The following is a 14192-nucleotide window of genomic DNA, read 5'->3' as shown; positions in this document are numbered from 1 at the left end:
GATCCTACATTACCCTTGCACCATTGTGTTGGGGTTGTTCAAACAGCCGGCCTGCGTATTTCCCACAATCGGAGATGTCCGCTGAAGCACATCCAGACGGATCGTGTGACCACCTGCAAGCTGCTTGGTTACTGCATGTTCATTTACACCGGCATTGACTTGAAGCTGGGTTCTTGGCGGACACCGGGGCTTATAGACCGAGATTAAGACAGAAAGTATTCATCGTACGCCACGATCAAATTTGTCACAAAACCAACAATACCATCATCTCCTTGCCGTAATCATGACAGCCGGCAGTGACGACAGCCAACAGAAGGTGCAGAGGTTTGGCTGACTGACAGGGAGGTAGTAGCCAAATCGGGCAAGCGGATGACAGGGAGGTGGCTGCCCCCAGGTGGGTTCCGGGTGGAGCTCAGCCACGCACCTCAGCCCGCCGAAATTCGTAATGCTTGTTATGCAACCATAGCGGCCCCCCCGTGCTCTGCACCAGCCACACCCTGGAGCAGCGCTTCGTGTTCTTGCTCGCTCTCTCGCCAAACGGACCCCTTGAAGCATCGACGTCTCACGCCGCCCGGCCACCTCGCGCACCTTCACTACTCTATCCAGCCCGAACCTCGCAGCGCGTAACCGAGAACCCGCGCAATTGCGACGCCTTGTCGATCCGGCCCGTCATGTCCGACTCCCCGCGCGGAGTCGATCATACCGACTCGCTCGACTCCCACGACTCGGGTCCGAAGCAGCCGGAGAAGAAGAAAAGCCGCCGTCCCGCGAGTGAGTCTCGATGCGAACACGCGACGCACGCGCTCCTGACTGCCAAGATACTGACGGAAGCGCTTTACTATAGATACTGCGTTTCGTCAGCAGCGCCTCAAGGCATGGCAGTACGTGTCGCCCCCCTCCCCCGGTTCCGTGGCCCCGCAATCGCGAGCTGACCGGCCGCTTCCAGGCCCATTCTGACGCCAAAGACCGTCCTGCCGTTATTCTTTACCATTGGAATCATATTCGCGCCCATCGGTGGCCTTCTGCTATATGCCAGCTCCAAGGCAAGTCTTTCTCGCGGCTGCTTTGTCCCAGTCCGCGCTTGCTAACCCTCGGCCCTGACTACAGGTTCAAGAGCTGTCGCTCGAATACACAAGATGCGCCAACGATGCTCCAGACCACCCCAAGTTCGAGGCTATGCCGGGCAAATATGTCGATTCCGCGTTCAAGAACAAAGACAAACCCATTGATGCGCAGTGGTCAGCCGAAAGAAACGTCACTGTCAAGCTGTCGACGGGCGCCGAGACCAACACCACCCGTTGCTGGCTGACCTTCGACATTCCCGACACCATGGGCCCGCCCGTGCTCTTCTACTACCACCTTACCAACTTTTATCAAAACCACCGCCGCTACGTCGAGTCGATGGACCAGCAGCAGCTCAAAGGCGACTTCCGGTCTTTCGGAGACATCAAGGGCTCCAAGTGCACCCCCCTCTATGGCGAAACGAACAACGGCTCCGACAAGCCATACTACCCTTGCGGTCTCATCGCCAACTCGCTGTTCAACGACTCCTTCAGCAACCCGGAACTCCTGAACGCACCCGGCGCAAGTGGGAACCAGACTGAGCCGTACACCATGACCACCAAGGGCATCGCCTGGGACAGCGACAGGGACCTGTACGGTCCCACCAAGTACGAACCGTCGCAGGTCTTGCCCCCGCCAAATTGGGCCAAGCTCTACCCCAACAACTATACCAAGGATCACCCGCCTCCGAACTTGAAGGAGTGGGAGGCGTTCCAGGTCTGGATGCGCACCGCTGGGCTGCCCGCGTTCAGCAAGCTGTATCAGCGAAACGATACCACCGCCATGAAGGACGGGAGGTACCAATTAATCCTGGAAGATCGTGAGTGCACAGCTGCAATGGGTTTACAGCAATGGCTGACGACGTGGTAGACTTTCCCATGCTTGAGTACAAGGGCACCAAGGCCGTCCTCCTCACTACCCGAACCGTCATGGGTGGACGCAACAGCTTCCTCGGCATTGCCTACATTGCCGTGGGCGGTGTGTGCATCGTTCTCGGAGCCGTCTTCACCGTCACTCATCTCATCAAGCCAAGGTGTGTACCAAGCCCGGCTTCACCACATCTTTAAATGCCTAACCAAGGTGGTGCTAGGAAACTCGGCGACCATACATACCTGTCCTGGAATAATGCCCCCGCGTCCAAGCCGTCCGGCCCCAGCACCGCGATGGCATCTGGACGCGAAGTGCGCCCCGGTGAGGCTTAGGCAGCCCAAGAGACGACTCACGTCGAAGCCGTGCCCGGCGTTGATAGCGGCCCAGGCACCATGACACCTTGTATCGCAACGTCTTCCGCGTCTCCACGGGCCTCATGGCGGGCGAAAGGCTTGCTGAGACGGTCGAGGTAGTCGCGGCGTGTCCTGGGCAGCTGGCCCGTCAGGTCTTTGCCGCCGCCTGTATGACTACCTGGGATGCCAGGAGAAAAGACGCCAAAACAGGACGCATGTTATGAACCTTTCACGTCTGGTTACTCTAGGCCCTCGCTCTGGAGCGGGGCTGTGACGGAGATTTTGCGATGCTGCTCCGGCCGTCACTGGCCGGCCACAGACGGAGGAGGATACTGTGGCTGTGTGGGAGGCCAGCGGGAGAGGAGAGCATTCCGTTGTTCTGATTCGGTTTCTTTTGGTTTTCCGTCGCAACGTCATTTCTTTCTCATGGGAACAACTGGTGTTTCGGAGTTTTTCCCTTCTCTCTTTATTGGGTTCTGTGTGTACGTGTCTTGCTCGATCGACCTGTATGGCTTGGTTTGGTCGTCAACTCTCACGTCGGCCCCGTCTCTTCGTTTTTAAAGCAATAGAGAATGAAGTAGTAGCATTTCTCTGTCGGCACTTGAATCACTAGCTAGGTTCCTCCTCGTTGCCTTACCTTCTGTCTGGACGTCCAAAACTTTGCCACGCCACAACTCCCCAAAAAATGTGCTTTTAATCAATTGTCACAAAGCCTTTGTCTCACTATGTAGTACAATGAAGTAACAGCAGCAGCAGCAGTAACAGTGGCCCGTTACTCAAACACCTGAACCCCTGCAACCAATACCTCTCAAGCCGAACTGACCGCGCCCAAGTGACTTGACTGACTGACTCGGACGACCTCCAGAAGTTGCGGTTCCCACAGCTCATCGCTTGCGCTTCTTCTTCCCACCACGCTCCTCGTCATCGTGGCCGCTCTCGCGGTCCCGCTTCTTCGCCTTCTTCTCGAGCTCGTCCCAGTCCTCGCCCTGCTCGTCGCTGTCCAGCTCCGCGTCGTCGTCATCCTCATCGCTGACGTTGCTGCCAAAGTCGGAACCCTCCTCGCTCGACTCGCTCACCTCGTCCATCTCGTCGTCGTCCATCTCAAACGCCGACTCTTCTTCTTCCTCGTCGCCGCCTTCCTCATCGTCGGAATCGGCCTGCAAAAAGGACCAGCCGCCGTCGACGAAGAACTGGTGAGTGTCTGCCGTGACCGTCTTCATAATGGTAGGCCAGTTGAGGTTGAGAGGGCCCTCGGTGTAGGCGATGTCGGACGAGTCGAGGAAGTCCTTGACCTGGTCGAGGAACTCTACAGGGATGGTATTGATGTGGTATGGTGCTCTGGTAAATTCTTTGAAGACGAAGACCATATCGAAATTCTTCAAACCAAATTGAACACGCTCGAGATGAGCAACCTCGATATCTTCAATCGTGATGACCATAAATGGTGGCTCAACAACTTGAATGAGACAGTCGGTCGTCGGCTGGATAAATACGTTGCTGCGGAACGGCACACCGTGGAAGCCCAAATCGCGGATAGGCATGTCCACCTCGATGCCTTCGTTGCGACCGGCTTCGGCAATCTTTTGCGCGAAGCCTTGGAACAGCCGATCGAGCTCTGTGCGGCGCCGTCGCTCCTCCTGCTCGGCTTCGAACTCGTCTTCATCACCATAACGATACTTGCGCTTACGGTTGCCGGTCTCGTCGAACTGGATGTCGGTCGCCTCGCGGTAAAACTGTACGTCCTTGGTCTTCTTCTTGTTGCCCACAAGAATGGGGTCCTTCAGGTGAATATGGATGATGACGATCAACTCATGTTGACAAGGCTGGAAGAAAAGGTGCCTGATATTGGAGAACAGTACGTCGACACGGTGCTGCGCGTTAAGCGGCGACTGGTAACGAATACCATTCTGGTGGATCTCGACTTTTCCAGGAACGCGCTTGCCCTCCATGGCAGGTCGAATGTAGACATTGTCCAGGACAGCAGGGCGACGATCTGCAACGACAGTTAGTCATCTCACCCGACATTGTGCAAAGTGGCGACCTACTCCGGATTTCCATGAGCTTATCTTGTTCGACGACGTCTTCCATGTCCTTCTTTTCTTGCTCCTTCTTGGCAGCATCCCGTTTGATGTTGGAGATCTGCGTCGCGATTTCGCTGTACCTGTCGCCGTCTGCGGACCGGAAAGTCAAGCTTCGAACAAAGTGCGCCGACGCATCCTCAAACGGCTGGTCGTCCTTTCTTCCAACACCTTGGCCAGGGGAAAGGAAATTGATGCGCAAGAAAGAAAAGTCGCCCTCGTCGCTCTTGCTGGCGTTCTTGATTGTGTTGATGTGGAAGGGCACGGGTCTGCCCATGATGGGTAGGACAACGGTGGAATTTTTGGAGTCCACCACGATTTCCAGGTTCCTGATCTTGAGGGGAAACTGGTCGTCTCGCTTATACGACTCGAAACGCTTGAACTTCTTCACTTCACCTCCATTTTGTCCGCTTGTGGACTCGGAAAATCTGGCGAGGCCTTCCTTCTGCTTTTTAGAAGCGAGCTCTTTCTGATGGTCTCGCCGCTTTGCCTCGGCATCTTCGTCGACCTGTGTGGTGCGCTCCGATCGCAGCCTCGTGCTCGTGATGTTCTTAGTGGCGACGGCACCGACTCGGGAGTCCTTCTTTTCTTTCTTCGGCGTTGGCTCTGCCTCTTCGTCGTCTTTGAAAAAGAATGAATTTGCATCGGCACTTGTCGGTGCTTCGGCGGTGAAGACGACGGGCTCGCTCGTGGTGACACGGACCGTGTCGGTGAGCACGAGCGAGTACACCTTGCTGCTCTTGTCTTGCGGTTGCGGGTTCTCAATGTCCTGGAAGCCGGTATGGATAATGAGGGTCATTCCGTCCTTGAGCGTGCGAGTGTTTTTCGCATTCAGGACGAGGGTGGCGTCCTTGTTCTCAAGACCAATACCCCAGCCCACATTCTTAAGCAGATGCTTTTCCATCTCCGGCTTCTTACTTCGGACGATACTCAAGGCCTTGGCGTAAACATCCTTGGCAGCCATGCCATCTCTGATCTCCTTGAGAATGGTATTGTGAATCATGTACAAAAGCTTGTAGTTGCTCTCTTGACTCTTGTTTGGATCAACGAGATAAGTTCGTGCAATGGTGGAACAATACGACTTGTAACGGAGCCCCAGGCCAGCGATGATGATGCCAGCGTGCAAATTGTCATTGTTGGGCTCCGCTCCGAACCTCAGGTCGTATTTACCACCACTTTGGATGGCCGGTCCAAGAATCCAGTCGAGCTGGCTGGCGTCGAAATCAGCAGGGAGCTTACCCTTGCTGGGGAGCTGGACCGTTTGCCAGAACTTGTTATCGTCGAGCTTCTTGTCCACCTTCTCTGCCAAGGCCGAGTGCGTAACCTTCTTCTCGGCGTCGAGGATGTTGCTCATTTCATCGAGGAAGTAGGGGGTCATGAGGGCGACGCAGGCTTTTGACGCTGTGCGCATAGCTCGCAGTTCGTTTTCGTCCTTGACGGCGAAGGCATACGTTGATAGCGCCATGGTGACGTCGACCTCGGTCACGTCCTTGCACTGCTCGGCGAAGACTTTCTTCCATTCGTCGACGAAGGGGCCTTTGGACGTGTCCCTGGTGATCACGCCGACCTTGTCCTGCAGGCGTTGCGTTAGCGGATGAGAAAACCCCGCGTCTTCACGTCAGAACACGTACTCCCGCTGCCTTGATCTTGTCCGCGATGCTGACAAACAACTTTTCATTCTCGGCAGCGTCCTTGCCCCGTACGAGGACCTCGATAGGGAATCGGCCGCCTTTGAGCTGGTCAAGATGCTTTGCTGGGGAAGGTGTCAGTCGTCTATGGGTCAGACTCTTGCGGGCTGATCGCCTCACCCTTCTTCGCCGTCGTGAGGATGTACAGGGTGTCGGTCGTGAAGAGCATCAGCGTGGTCGGGAACTCGTATCCGAGCAGCCAAAACTGCCATCTGGTCAGCGACAACTCCAGGTGGGAGAGAGAGACACGAATCGGGCGCGGCGGCGAATACTCACGTGCATGGCGTTGTTCTTGTGGAACTCGGGCATGTCCTCGACCTTGCCCATCATGACGACCAGGGAGGTAGCTCCCCCAAACAAGCTCTCCTTGGAGCGCAGGTCATTCTTCCAGGCGGTCGCGAAGTGCGAGAGGCGCTCCTGGAAGAGCTTGCTGTCGATCTTGATTTCGGCCATCGTGGCTTGATGGACGCGCTCGCCGCCGGGAGGAGGGGAAGAGCGAAAGGCCGACGCAGGGAGGTTGGATGGGTTGAGGTTGTCGCAGCGACGCGAGAAAAGAGCTGTCGCGTTAATGGGCGAGGAGCGGGTCACGTGATACGCGTCAACGCGTCCCCACGAGCTCTTGGACCGACGGCGGATATTTGGGGGAGGGGAGAGAGCTTGCAGCCCACAGGCCGGCGAACGGGACCTGAGGTGTGTGCGATGCTTTGACCACGGTGGAGCCGAACGTGCCAGCTTCCTGCGCAAACGGGGCCAGAAGTTGGACTCTGCTGGAGAGAGCACTCACTGCAAGGGATGCGATTCCAGCTGGTGTTTTATTTTGGAAGAAAAGAAATGGGTCTTGCTTTTTGAATGCAAGCAGCCAGCACCTCACGCGACTCGAGGTTTGAGACGGAAAAGTCGCAGCTACCTGGGCTACCAAGAGTGAATTTACTGTGGCCTGCTGAACAGTGTCGCTTTCAGGGCGCCTGGGACGTTTGATCTGCCTGACACCCATCCACCGCTACTAAATAACTAACGTTGCCGAGTCTTGCGCCCAACAGTAAAAAGGCAGGCCCGGGAACGATGTTGGCACAGTCCACGGCGAGCCGCTCGCCCGGTCACCGCGCGCTGGCGCCGCAGACGCATGCTTTCCGTGCCCTCATGGTGCCAAACGACGAATATCCAAGTTGTCGCAATCGCATTAGACACTTGTGCCTCCCTGCGAGCCAAGCCTTGATATGCCTCTGCCCGGTAATCGACATGTGTTACTAGTAGTACGAAGCTCCCGCTACTGGTGCTCGGCGCCGCTGGAGCTCCAAGGGTGGAGCCGCTCCGCCCCCGCGTCTTCTTCTCTCAGGTTGCCATCCGCCCGGGTTCAAGACAGCCGGCTAGTTACGCACTAAACGCCTACGTGCGGCGCCGGAGCCGACCACTGTGACTGCGTTATAGGCGCCTCGGCACACTCAACGGGGTAAATGCTTTAACTACCTACTACCCACCCGTGGACGGTTGTAAGCCGGCCGTCGATGGAAGTTCGCGATCCATTACTTTTAACCTCACTCAGCAGTAGTTAAATCCTAGAGCCTTCACTTGCAATCATCTTTCGTTCCTTCTCGCCCACCACTCCAAAAAGAAAACTACGAGGTCTGTCCCCCCCCAGTGCCCCCCTCCCTCCCCACCATGAGACTCCCCTACGTCCCCAACCCGCCGCCCACCAGCTCTCCCGAGCACGCCGCCATCGTCGCCCGCATCGAGGCCCGGCGCGCCCCGCGGCCCCTCCAGTCCCTCGACCTCGCGCTGCTGCACTCGCCCGCCGTGGCCGACGGCTGGAACACCTTCCTCGGCGCCATCCGCACCCAGACGTCCCTCACCCCGGACGTCCGCGAGCTCGCCATCTCCCGCGTCGCCGTCTGCAACCGCGCCTGGTACGAGTGGAAGCACCATGCGCCCCTCGCGGCACAGGCAGGCGTCAGTGCCGCGGCCCTCGATGTCGTCAAGCAGGATGTCCTCGACCCGGAGCGGCGGCCGGCGGACCTGCTGAGCGAGAAGCAGTGGGCCGTGTTGCTGTACACCGATGAGATGACGAGGAATGTCCACGTCAAGGACGAGATATTTGCGAGGGTCAAGGAGCTGTTCAATGACCAGGAAGTTGTCGAAATTACAGCGACGGTACTTCCGCCCTTCCCCGTTTCTCATCAGCACGGCTCCCAAGGCTAACATGCATGAGATTGCAACATACAACTGCGTGAGTCGCTTCCTTGTGGCACTGGACGGTAAGATGACTGTATTCTTTTCTGTTCTAAGTGGCACTTCTAATACCTTCCCACAGTCGGCGAGAGGAACGGCACCGGACCAGACGACGTGTCTACCCACTGAGAACCCAAACCTCCTCTTCAATTACCAGTGGTGCCGTGCAGACGGACGTCTCGAATATCGTGAAGGGTGTGCAAACAACGAGCGACAAAGTAAAAGCCCAGTGCAGCTGAGAAACATGCACCAGAAAGAAGACTAAACCAGCCCAAAGAGCTTGCCTCGCCTCGAAACAAAAGGGGGGTATCCTATCTAAGTGAAGTGACCAAACGCCGGGGCTTCCCGCAATGCAGCGCTCCTCGTGATTCAACAATGCTTGGCTAAAATGTTTCTTCATACGTGTCGTGTCGTCCGTGGGCTGTGGCCGTTGACGTGGTGCTGTCGATCGATATCCTCAATGCTCTGTTTCGTTGCTTCATAATCGTTATGAGTCGAACCGAGGTAGAATGACGTGTGGAACTGGGGCGCCGGTGTCATGGAGGCGACCCCGTCATGGACTGCTCTATCGACGCATGGCGCTGCTGCATCCGCGGCGACGTCTGCAGCTCCTCGACGACGCCGGCCCAGCCCTTCCTATGCGGGGTGGCGACGTTCTCCTGGTGGCCGATGGCCTGCGTCGTTAGCCGCCGGAGCGGTGGGCGCTTGGCGATGCTGTCGGTGAAAGACTTTTGCAGCTTGGGCTTCATGGGCATGTTGAAGGCGGCGATCTTCTCCGGGTCCCGTGGCAGCGGCGGCGCAGGCGGCGGCTGCTTGTCTGCGATGGACGTGATGATGCCCATGTAGACGACCAGGAAGCGCATCCGTATCAGGTCCAGCCTGCGCACCCGGTCCTCAAGCTCGGCGCGCTTCGAGGCCCAAAGCAGCCGCGCGCTCGTGCGCAGCGCCGTGCCTCCCTCAGCGACGAGCAAGGCGTTGAGCTCCTCGCGCAGGTCGTCGCCTCCCTTTTGAATCTCGCGCAGCAGGCGGCCGAGGCGCAGCTTGTCCTCCAGGCGCTGCACCTTGGCGACGTCGCGGTCGTAGCTCTCATTCTCCTGGATGGAGAAGTCGACGGCGTCGATGAAGGTAGCCACCTCCTGCGGCGCAGCCAGGTACGCCGACGAGTAGGCCGACACGATTTGGGCGATGACGACCACGGAGAGGACGAGTGCGGTCAACACGAGGATGATGGCCCATTGGAGCCAGCCCGACTCGGCCATGGCAGACTGGCTGGCTGGGGAAAGGGGGGGTGCGGCGATGCCAGAGCGGGCGGGGGAGAAGGGTCTATGGAGCGGCGCAGATGGTGTTGAGTTCGCAGCGGCGGCTTCGTGTCATGGTCTGGTAGGACGGCAGCGGGAGGGAGCACGCAGAGCACGTCGGCTTTGTATGGGTGGCGACGTAGCACAGCACAACCCAAGGCCATGCAGCGAGAGGAGGAGAGGCAGGAGGTAGTGAGAGAGAGAGTGAGTGAGTGAGTGAGGCGACGCAGCGATGACGACGGTTGGTCGGGGAGGAGGCAGGAGGAGAGGTGTTCGCGTGCGCCATTGGGCCGCCACTGGGCAAGAGTGCTAGACAAGGGTCCATCACGGCCACCTGCTACGTACACACGAACGCGCACCCGAGAACCGGCTCACCTAACTTGTCCGCCGAGTCCTCATTACTAGTAATAACGTTACTACCACCTGCTGCGTGTGCAGTCGACCCGCTTGGCCCTGCAGAAGTCCAGACGGACGATGGGACCACGCCACGCTTGCCGCTGTCGGGGCCAGTCTTCCCCAGCCACCGGATCCTTGTACGCGCTCGCGCCCCTGCAGGAACTGAGAGGTGCAGGCGGCCTAGCAGGAGTAGGCCAGCGCTGGCGGCGTCACATGGCGGCCGGCCTGACGAGGACGGGACCTGACTTGGAACTTGAGGAAGGAAGCCAGCCCACGGCCAGAGACTCGGCGGCCCCGATGACGGGAGGCGGCCAAGCTCCATGTGTGTAGGTGCTCCCCGCCGCCGCGCCGAGGGTGGCTTGGCCTAGCCATCGGGAATCGATGGATGCCGTGCGTGTCGATTTCACATGTGCGTGCGTCTACGAAGAGAGGATCCTGCGGTAGTATGTGAGGGGGCCGTGGACGGAGTCGACACAGCGTCTCGGGGAGACAGACGGGCACTGGAGGGGCAGCAGTCGCGCGGCCCGAAGCCGTCCGTCCAGTGGCTGTTTGACTTTCGCTGGCGGGCGCTTCGAGGTGGCCCCACGCCCTGGTACGGTGAGGCGGTGGTGGCCATCCATGATCTAGGTATTCAGCGGCCCCAACAAACTTCCAGCCTCTGATCCCGTCCAGGTCGGGGTGGCTTGTCTTGTCAAGTCGATTCAGCGAGGCCCGCCCCCACCTTGCCTGGCCCCTCCAACCCGGCCATCGACCGACGTAACCTGCATTCTCCCCGTCCACCGCCCAAAAAGTCTCGACGCACCGCGAAAGCGTGTGTCCGATTCATCAACGTTCCTCGTTCCTCGTTCCAGACCACACGCCGACGCCGCCCTCTAGCAGCCCGCGCGCTCGTGTGAAACGCCATGGCTCCCTCCGCCACGGCGGCCGCACCGGCAGCGGCCCCCGACGGAGCGCAGCCGTTCCCGCTGCCCCCGATCCTCGAGCACCCCGCCTCGACCCCGCCGTCGCTCATCACCCAAGGCGCCGAGGGCCGCCTCTACAAGACGACGTACCTCCAGCCCGACCTGCCCTGCGCGCTCAAGTACCGCCCGCCCAAGCCCTGGCGGCACCCGACCCTCGACCAGCGCCTGACCAAGCACCGCATCCTGTCCGAGGCCCGCATCCTCGCCAAGTGCCGCCGTGACGGCGTCCGCGTGCCTACCGTCTACGCCGTCGACGAGGCCGCCGGGTGGTTGATGCTCGAGTGGATTCACGGCACGCCGGTGCGCGCCAACATCAACGAGTGGCTGGGCAGCAGGAGCGAGGGCATCGAGGCCGACGAGCCGCTCAGGAGCCTCATGCGCCGCATCGGCGCCGCCGTGGGCAAGATGCACAAAATTGGCATCGTCCACGGCGATCTCACCACGAGCAACATGATGCTGGCGCCGTCGTGGAGCGGGATCGACGTCAAGGACAATCAGCCGCAAGGTCACGTCCTGCATGGTGAGATTGTCATCATCGACCTCGGTCTCGCCAGCGGCAGCATCCAGGACGAGGACCGCGCTGTCGACTTGTATGTCTTAGAGCGCGCGTTTGGCAGCACACACCCACGCGCCGAGTGTATATTCAAGGAGGTCTTGGAAGAGTACAGAGAGTCTTTTAAGCAAGCTCCAGTGGTACTCAAGAAGCTCGAGGACGTGAGGATGAGAGGAAGGAAACGAAGCATGGTCGGATAACGGAAAGAGAAACAGCAATAAAAAAAATGACAATAATGAAACCCGTCTCATACTGCTATAATCCCTTGTCGCCTGTATTACTTGCGCAACGATGAAAGTAGCCCGCCGGGTCATGATGCTCGCTATCCCAAATCAACCAAAAGCCGTCAAATCAGCATGCGGCTGAGTTGCCCCAGTGCTGCCGCCCATCGTGGTATCCAACTACCTCCATCACATGAGGTCTGCCTGCATCGTAACGTCCCGTCTATGCTTGAAGCAGCTCGGCACCAGCAAAGTACCCCTTGTTCTCAATGACGCCTCGGTCTCGTACAAACGCCATGTACCGGACCACCCACTCCGGAACGATCTCGCCTTGCAGTCCCGGGCCGCTGTCGGCTGCGTCGGCGAGCACGCCTGCGCCCTGCGGGCCGTGACTCAGGAGCTCCCGCAGGGTACCACGAGGCAGGATATCCGTACAGTCAATGTGCACGTTGAGCTCGACACCCTTCTCCTCGGCCAGCTTCTTCAGTGGCGGAGGGACACTGCAGCAGTCGCGCAGGTTGATCTGATCGACGACGGGTGCGACAGTGGTCCGCTTGATGAAGGCAGCCAACTTCTCGCTGCCGAACTCGGCGACACCAAGCCGCTTGGCGACGCCCTTGCGATGCAGCTCCTCGACGACTGTCCACGTCGCCAGCTCTTCCTCGAGATTGCCCTGCTGAGCGTTGATCTTGTCGGCCTCCCACTCGCAGTTACCCTCAAAGGACATTCCCGGGAAGGACACGACAAGCAGGTCGATGGTGTGGACACCGAGCTCCTTGCTGACGAGGGCGAGCGCCTCGTGGATGTATTGTTCCCGCTTGGCGACGGGCGTGTCGGGGAGGAGGAACAGCTTTACTGTGATCTCATAATCGCCGGCTTCCTCGTGCAGGCCGGCCGCCTGCCAGTTGATGCGAGGAATGAAAAGCGCCTTGCCGTCTCGCTCGGTCCATACATCGACGGGCGTTTGTGGCGGCGAAGCTGAGCGCCTGCCACCATGGCCGTTGCCGTTGCTGTGGCCGTTGGAGAGGCCATTGCCGTTCTCGTGGCCGCCGTTGGTCAGCCCATTGCCGTTGGTGTTGTTCGCCTGGACGGCGTAGTCGTAGCGGGCGGCGACAAAATGCTCGCGCAGCGAGTTGACGAGCTCGAGATTGGAACGGGTTGCGCTGCCGGACTTGCGAATGATGGATGGGCCGGCGGACATGACATTGCTGCAAGGATTCCGAGGCAGGTTAGCTAAGACATGCAATGCCAAAATGCAGGGTCAGTCCGGTTGGCTCCGGTCTGCTGCGGTCGCATTTTTTTTTTCTTTCTTTGCTGCAGCGACGCAATGACAAGGAAGGGTAACACGAACCCCGTGGATAGGATGAGTCTCGTCATGGCGGGGGCCGCTGAAACCGAGCTGAGTCGGCGCGTGCTGACGTAGGCGGAGAAACACTCCCTTTGGATTTTTCTTCTGGTTTCTCGTCGAGTAGAGGTGACGATAGAGTCGAGTTGGTGTAGATTGGATGGCGACCGTGGGCGAGTCGAGAAAGCCGGCCGCGCGATGCTCCGACTTTTTAGTGCCAAATCTTGGGGAAAGCCACACAGTCCACTAACTTAGTACCCGGGTGCGTGCTTGCTTGAAGACCGGGCCGGATCTTGACGCCCGGCAGACTGGGGAAGGGCGCCTGTCAGAGGTCCCGTCCCGTCTATTTCAGCGCGCCTTTTTGTCGCGCAGTGAAGCGGGCCGGCGTATTAGTAATGGCGACGCTGGAAACGCCGAAAACCGCGGGCGGATTGCCGGATTACCAGCACTTGCAGGTGCGACGGCCCGTTTTGAGATGCCGAGGGGTACGGGCGATGAGCGCGACGACAGGCCGACGATCCGAGCGATGTGCTGAATATGGAGGGCGACAGGCCGCGGTAGCAGACAATATAGTATATATTGATGAACCGACCGTTGGTGAGTGGAAGAGGGCCACCTTTTTTTCTCTCTCTTGCGACCCAAGGAAGGGATGGCGACATCCGGGAGCGCCGCCGCTTTTCAATGAGACAGCCGGTTGTCATTGACTTTTTTTTTTGGTTACGGCGGCCTACTCCGCCCACTTGTGTAGTCATAGAAAGTAGTTCTGGAATGGCGAAGATAAGCCCCTGCACGGCGAGTTTTGCCTCCTGCTACTCATAGATACCCGACGCGTTGCACGCCACGGCGGACGGCGACCGACTTCCTCCATATGGCAGATGTCGTTGGTTGGGAAAAGGCGCCGTGACATGGCTGCGATGGTGCAATCATTGCAAGCAGTGGAGGGTGCGGGGTCACACAAGCCGCCGTAAGGCGATGGTGGGGTGGATGTCCTGCGCTCACATTCGGTGGCCTGGGGCGCACAGTCATTGCTGGAGCCCAAGGTGCGCTGTGCTGCAGTGTGCCCGTCCGCCGCATGCTGCGCTGGCCAAGGTAGGCAGGCCTCTGCGGTCTGAGATTGAGTGCTCCCCGCCACTGGCTGCT

At 58.9% G+C, this 14192-nt stretch overlaps 6 protein-coding genes across 6 annotated transcripts; 3 read left to right on the top strand and 3 right to left on the bottom strand.

Moving 5' to 3' along the window:
- Positions 1 to 511: 511 nt before the first annotated feature.
- Positions 512 to 2965, top strand: LEM3 (alkylphosphocholine resistance protein lem3). Its single transcript, XM_047983285.1, has 6 exons — positions 512 to 771; positions 845 to 881; positions 947 to 1043; positions 1108 to 1882; positions 1933 to 2095; positions 2153 to 2965. Exons 1-6 carry the CDS (start codon positions 672 to 674, stop codon positions 2262 to 2264), a joined length of 1284 nt encoding a protein of 427 aa, XP_047839255.1. The 5' UTR covers positions 512 to 671; the 3' UTR covers positions 2265 to 2965.
- On the bottom strand, positions 2860 to 6694 carry SPT16 (Xaa-Pro aminopeptidase). Its single transcript, XM_047983284.1, has 5 exons — positions 6328 to 6694; positions 6172 to 6256; positions 5995 to 6116; positions 4331 to 5936; positions 2860 to 4278 (listed from the first exon to the last, which is right to left on the bottom strand). The coding sequence occupies exons 1-5, from the start codon at positions 6502 to 6504 to the stop codon at positions 3170 to 3172; spliced, it is 3099 nt and encodes a 1032-aa protein (XP_047839254.1). The 5' UTR covers positions 6505 to 6694; the 3' UTR covers positions 2860 to 3169.
- An 830-nt stretch (positions 6695 to 7524) lies between these two features.
- JDV02_002274 (uncharacterized protein) lies at positions 7525 to 8823 on the top strand. The gene is made up of 3 exons (XM_047983283.1): positions 7525 to 8199; positions 8258 to 8303; positions 8360 to 8823. The coding sequence occupies exons 1-3, from the start codon at positions 7711 to 7713 to the stop codon at positions 8404 to 8406; spliced, it is 582 nt and encodes a 193-aa protein (XP_047839253.1). The 5' UTR covers positions 7525 to 7710; the 3' UTR covers positions 8407 to 8823.
- JDV02_002273 (uncharacterized protein) lies at positions 8280 to 9847 on the bottom strand. The gene has a single exon (XM_047983282.1). It carries the CDS (start codon positions 9534 to 9536, stop codon positions 8814 to 8816), a length of 723 nt encoding a protein of 240 aa, XP_047839252.1. The 5' UTR covers positions 9537 to 9847; the 3' UTR covers positions 8280 to 8813.
- Positions 9848 to 10873: 1026 nt separating this feature from the next.
- BUD32 (Non-specific serine/threonine protein kinase) lies at positions 10874 to 11686 on the top strand (the record flags this gene model as incomplete). The annotated part of the gene is made up of 1 exon (XM_047983281.1): positions 10874 to 11686. One exon carries the CDS (start codon positions 10874 to 10876, stop codon positions 11684 to 11686), a length of 813 nt encoding a protein of 270 aa, XP_047839251.1.
- Positions 11579 to 13749, bottom strand: JDV02_002271 (uncharacterized protein). Its single transcript, XM_047983280.1, has 2 exons — positions 13059 to 13749; positions 11579 to 12915 (listed from the first exon to the last, which is right to left on the bottom strand). The coding sequence occupies exons 1-2, from the start codon at positions 13082 to 13084 to the stop codon at positions 11931 to 11933; spliced, it is 1011 nt and encodes a 336-aa protein (XP_047839250.1). The 5' UTR covers positions 13085 to 13749; the 3' UTR covers positions 11579 to 11930.
- Between the last annotated feature and the right edge of the window lie 443 nt (positions 13750 to 14192).

This window comes from Purpureocillium takamizusanense, chromosome 2 (assembly GCF_022605165.1).
Source record: "Purpureocillium takamizusanense chromosome 2, complete sequence".
Taxonomy (NCBI): domain Eukaryota; kingdom Fungi; phylum Ascomycota; class Sordariomycetes; order Hypocreales; family Ophiocordycipitaceae; genus Purpureocillium; species Purpureocillium takamizusanense.
This window is presented reverse-complemented; position numbering and strand designations above follow the sequence as displayed.

Bases quoted from the DNA above. Each gene is read 5' to 3' on its own strand.
- JDV02_002274 (XM_047983283.1), top strand. From the start codon at position 7,711: ATGAGACTCCCCTACGTCCCCAACCCGCCGCCCACCAGCTCTCCCGAG. The intron at 8,200-8,257 runs GTACTTCCGCCC...AACATGCATGAG, and splicing joins TTGTCGAAATTACAGCGACG to ATTGCAACATACAACTGCGT. The intron at 8,304-8,359 runs GTAAGATGACTG...ACCTTCCCACAG, and splicing joins CTTCCTTGTGGCACTGGACG to TCGGCGAGAGGAACGGCACC.
- JDV02_002271 (XM_047983280.1), bottom strand. From the start codon at position 13,084: ATGACGAGACTCATCCTATCCACGGG. The intron at 12,916-13,058 runs GTTCGTGTTACC...GAATCCTTGCAG, and splicing joins AGACTCATCCTATCCACGGG to CAATGTCATGTCCGCCGGCC.
- SPT16 (XM_047983284.1), bottom strand. From the start codon at position 6,504: ATGGCCGAAATCAAGATCGACAGCAAGCTCTTCCAGGAGCGCCTCTCG. The intron at 5,937-5,994 runs GTACGTGTTCTG...CAACGCCTGCAG, and splicing joins ACAAGATCAAGGCAGCGGGA to GACAAGGTCGGCGTGATCAC. The intron at 4,279-4,330 runs GTAGGTCGCCAC...CTGTCGTTGCAG, and splicing joins TAAGCTCATGGAAATCCGGA to ATCGTCGCCCTGCTGTCCTG.
- LEM3 (XM_047983285.1), top strand. From the start codon at position 672: ATGTCCGACTCCCCGCGCGGAGTCGATCATACCGACTCGCTCGACTCC. The intron at 882-946 runs GTACGTGTCGCC...GGCCGCTTCCAG, and splicing joins CAGCGCCTCAAGGCATGGCA to GCCCATTCTGACGCCAAAGA. The intron at 1,883-1,932 runs GTGAGTGCACAG...ACGACGTGGTAG, and splicing joins CCAATTAATCCTGGAAGATC to ACTTTCCCATGCTTGAGTAC.
- JDV02_002273 (XM_047983282.1), bottom strand. From the start codon at position 9,536: ATGGCCGAGTCGGGCTGGCTCCAATGGGCCATCATCCTCGTGTTGACC.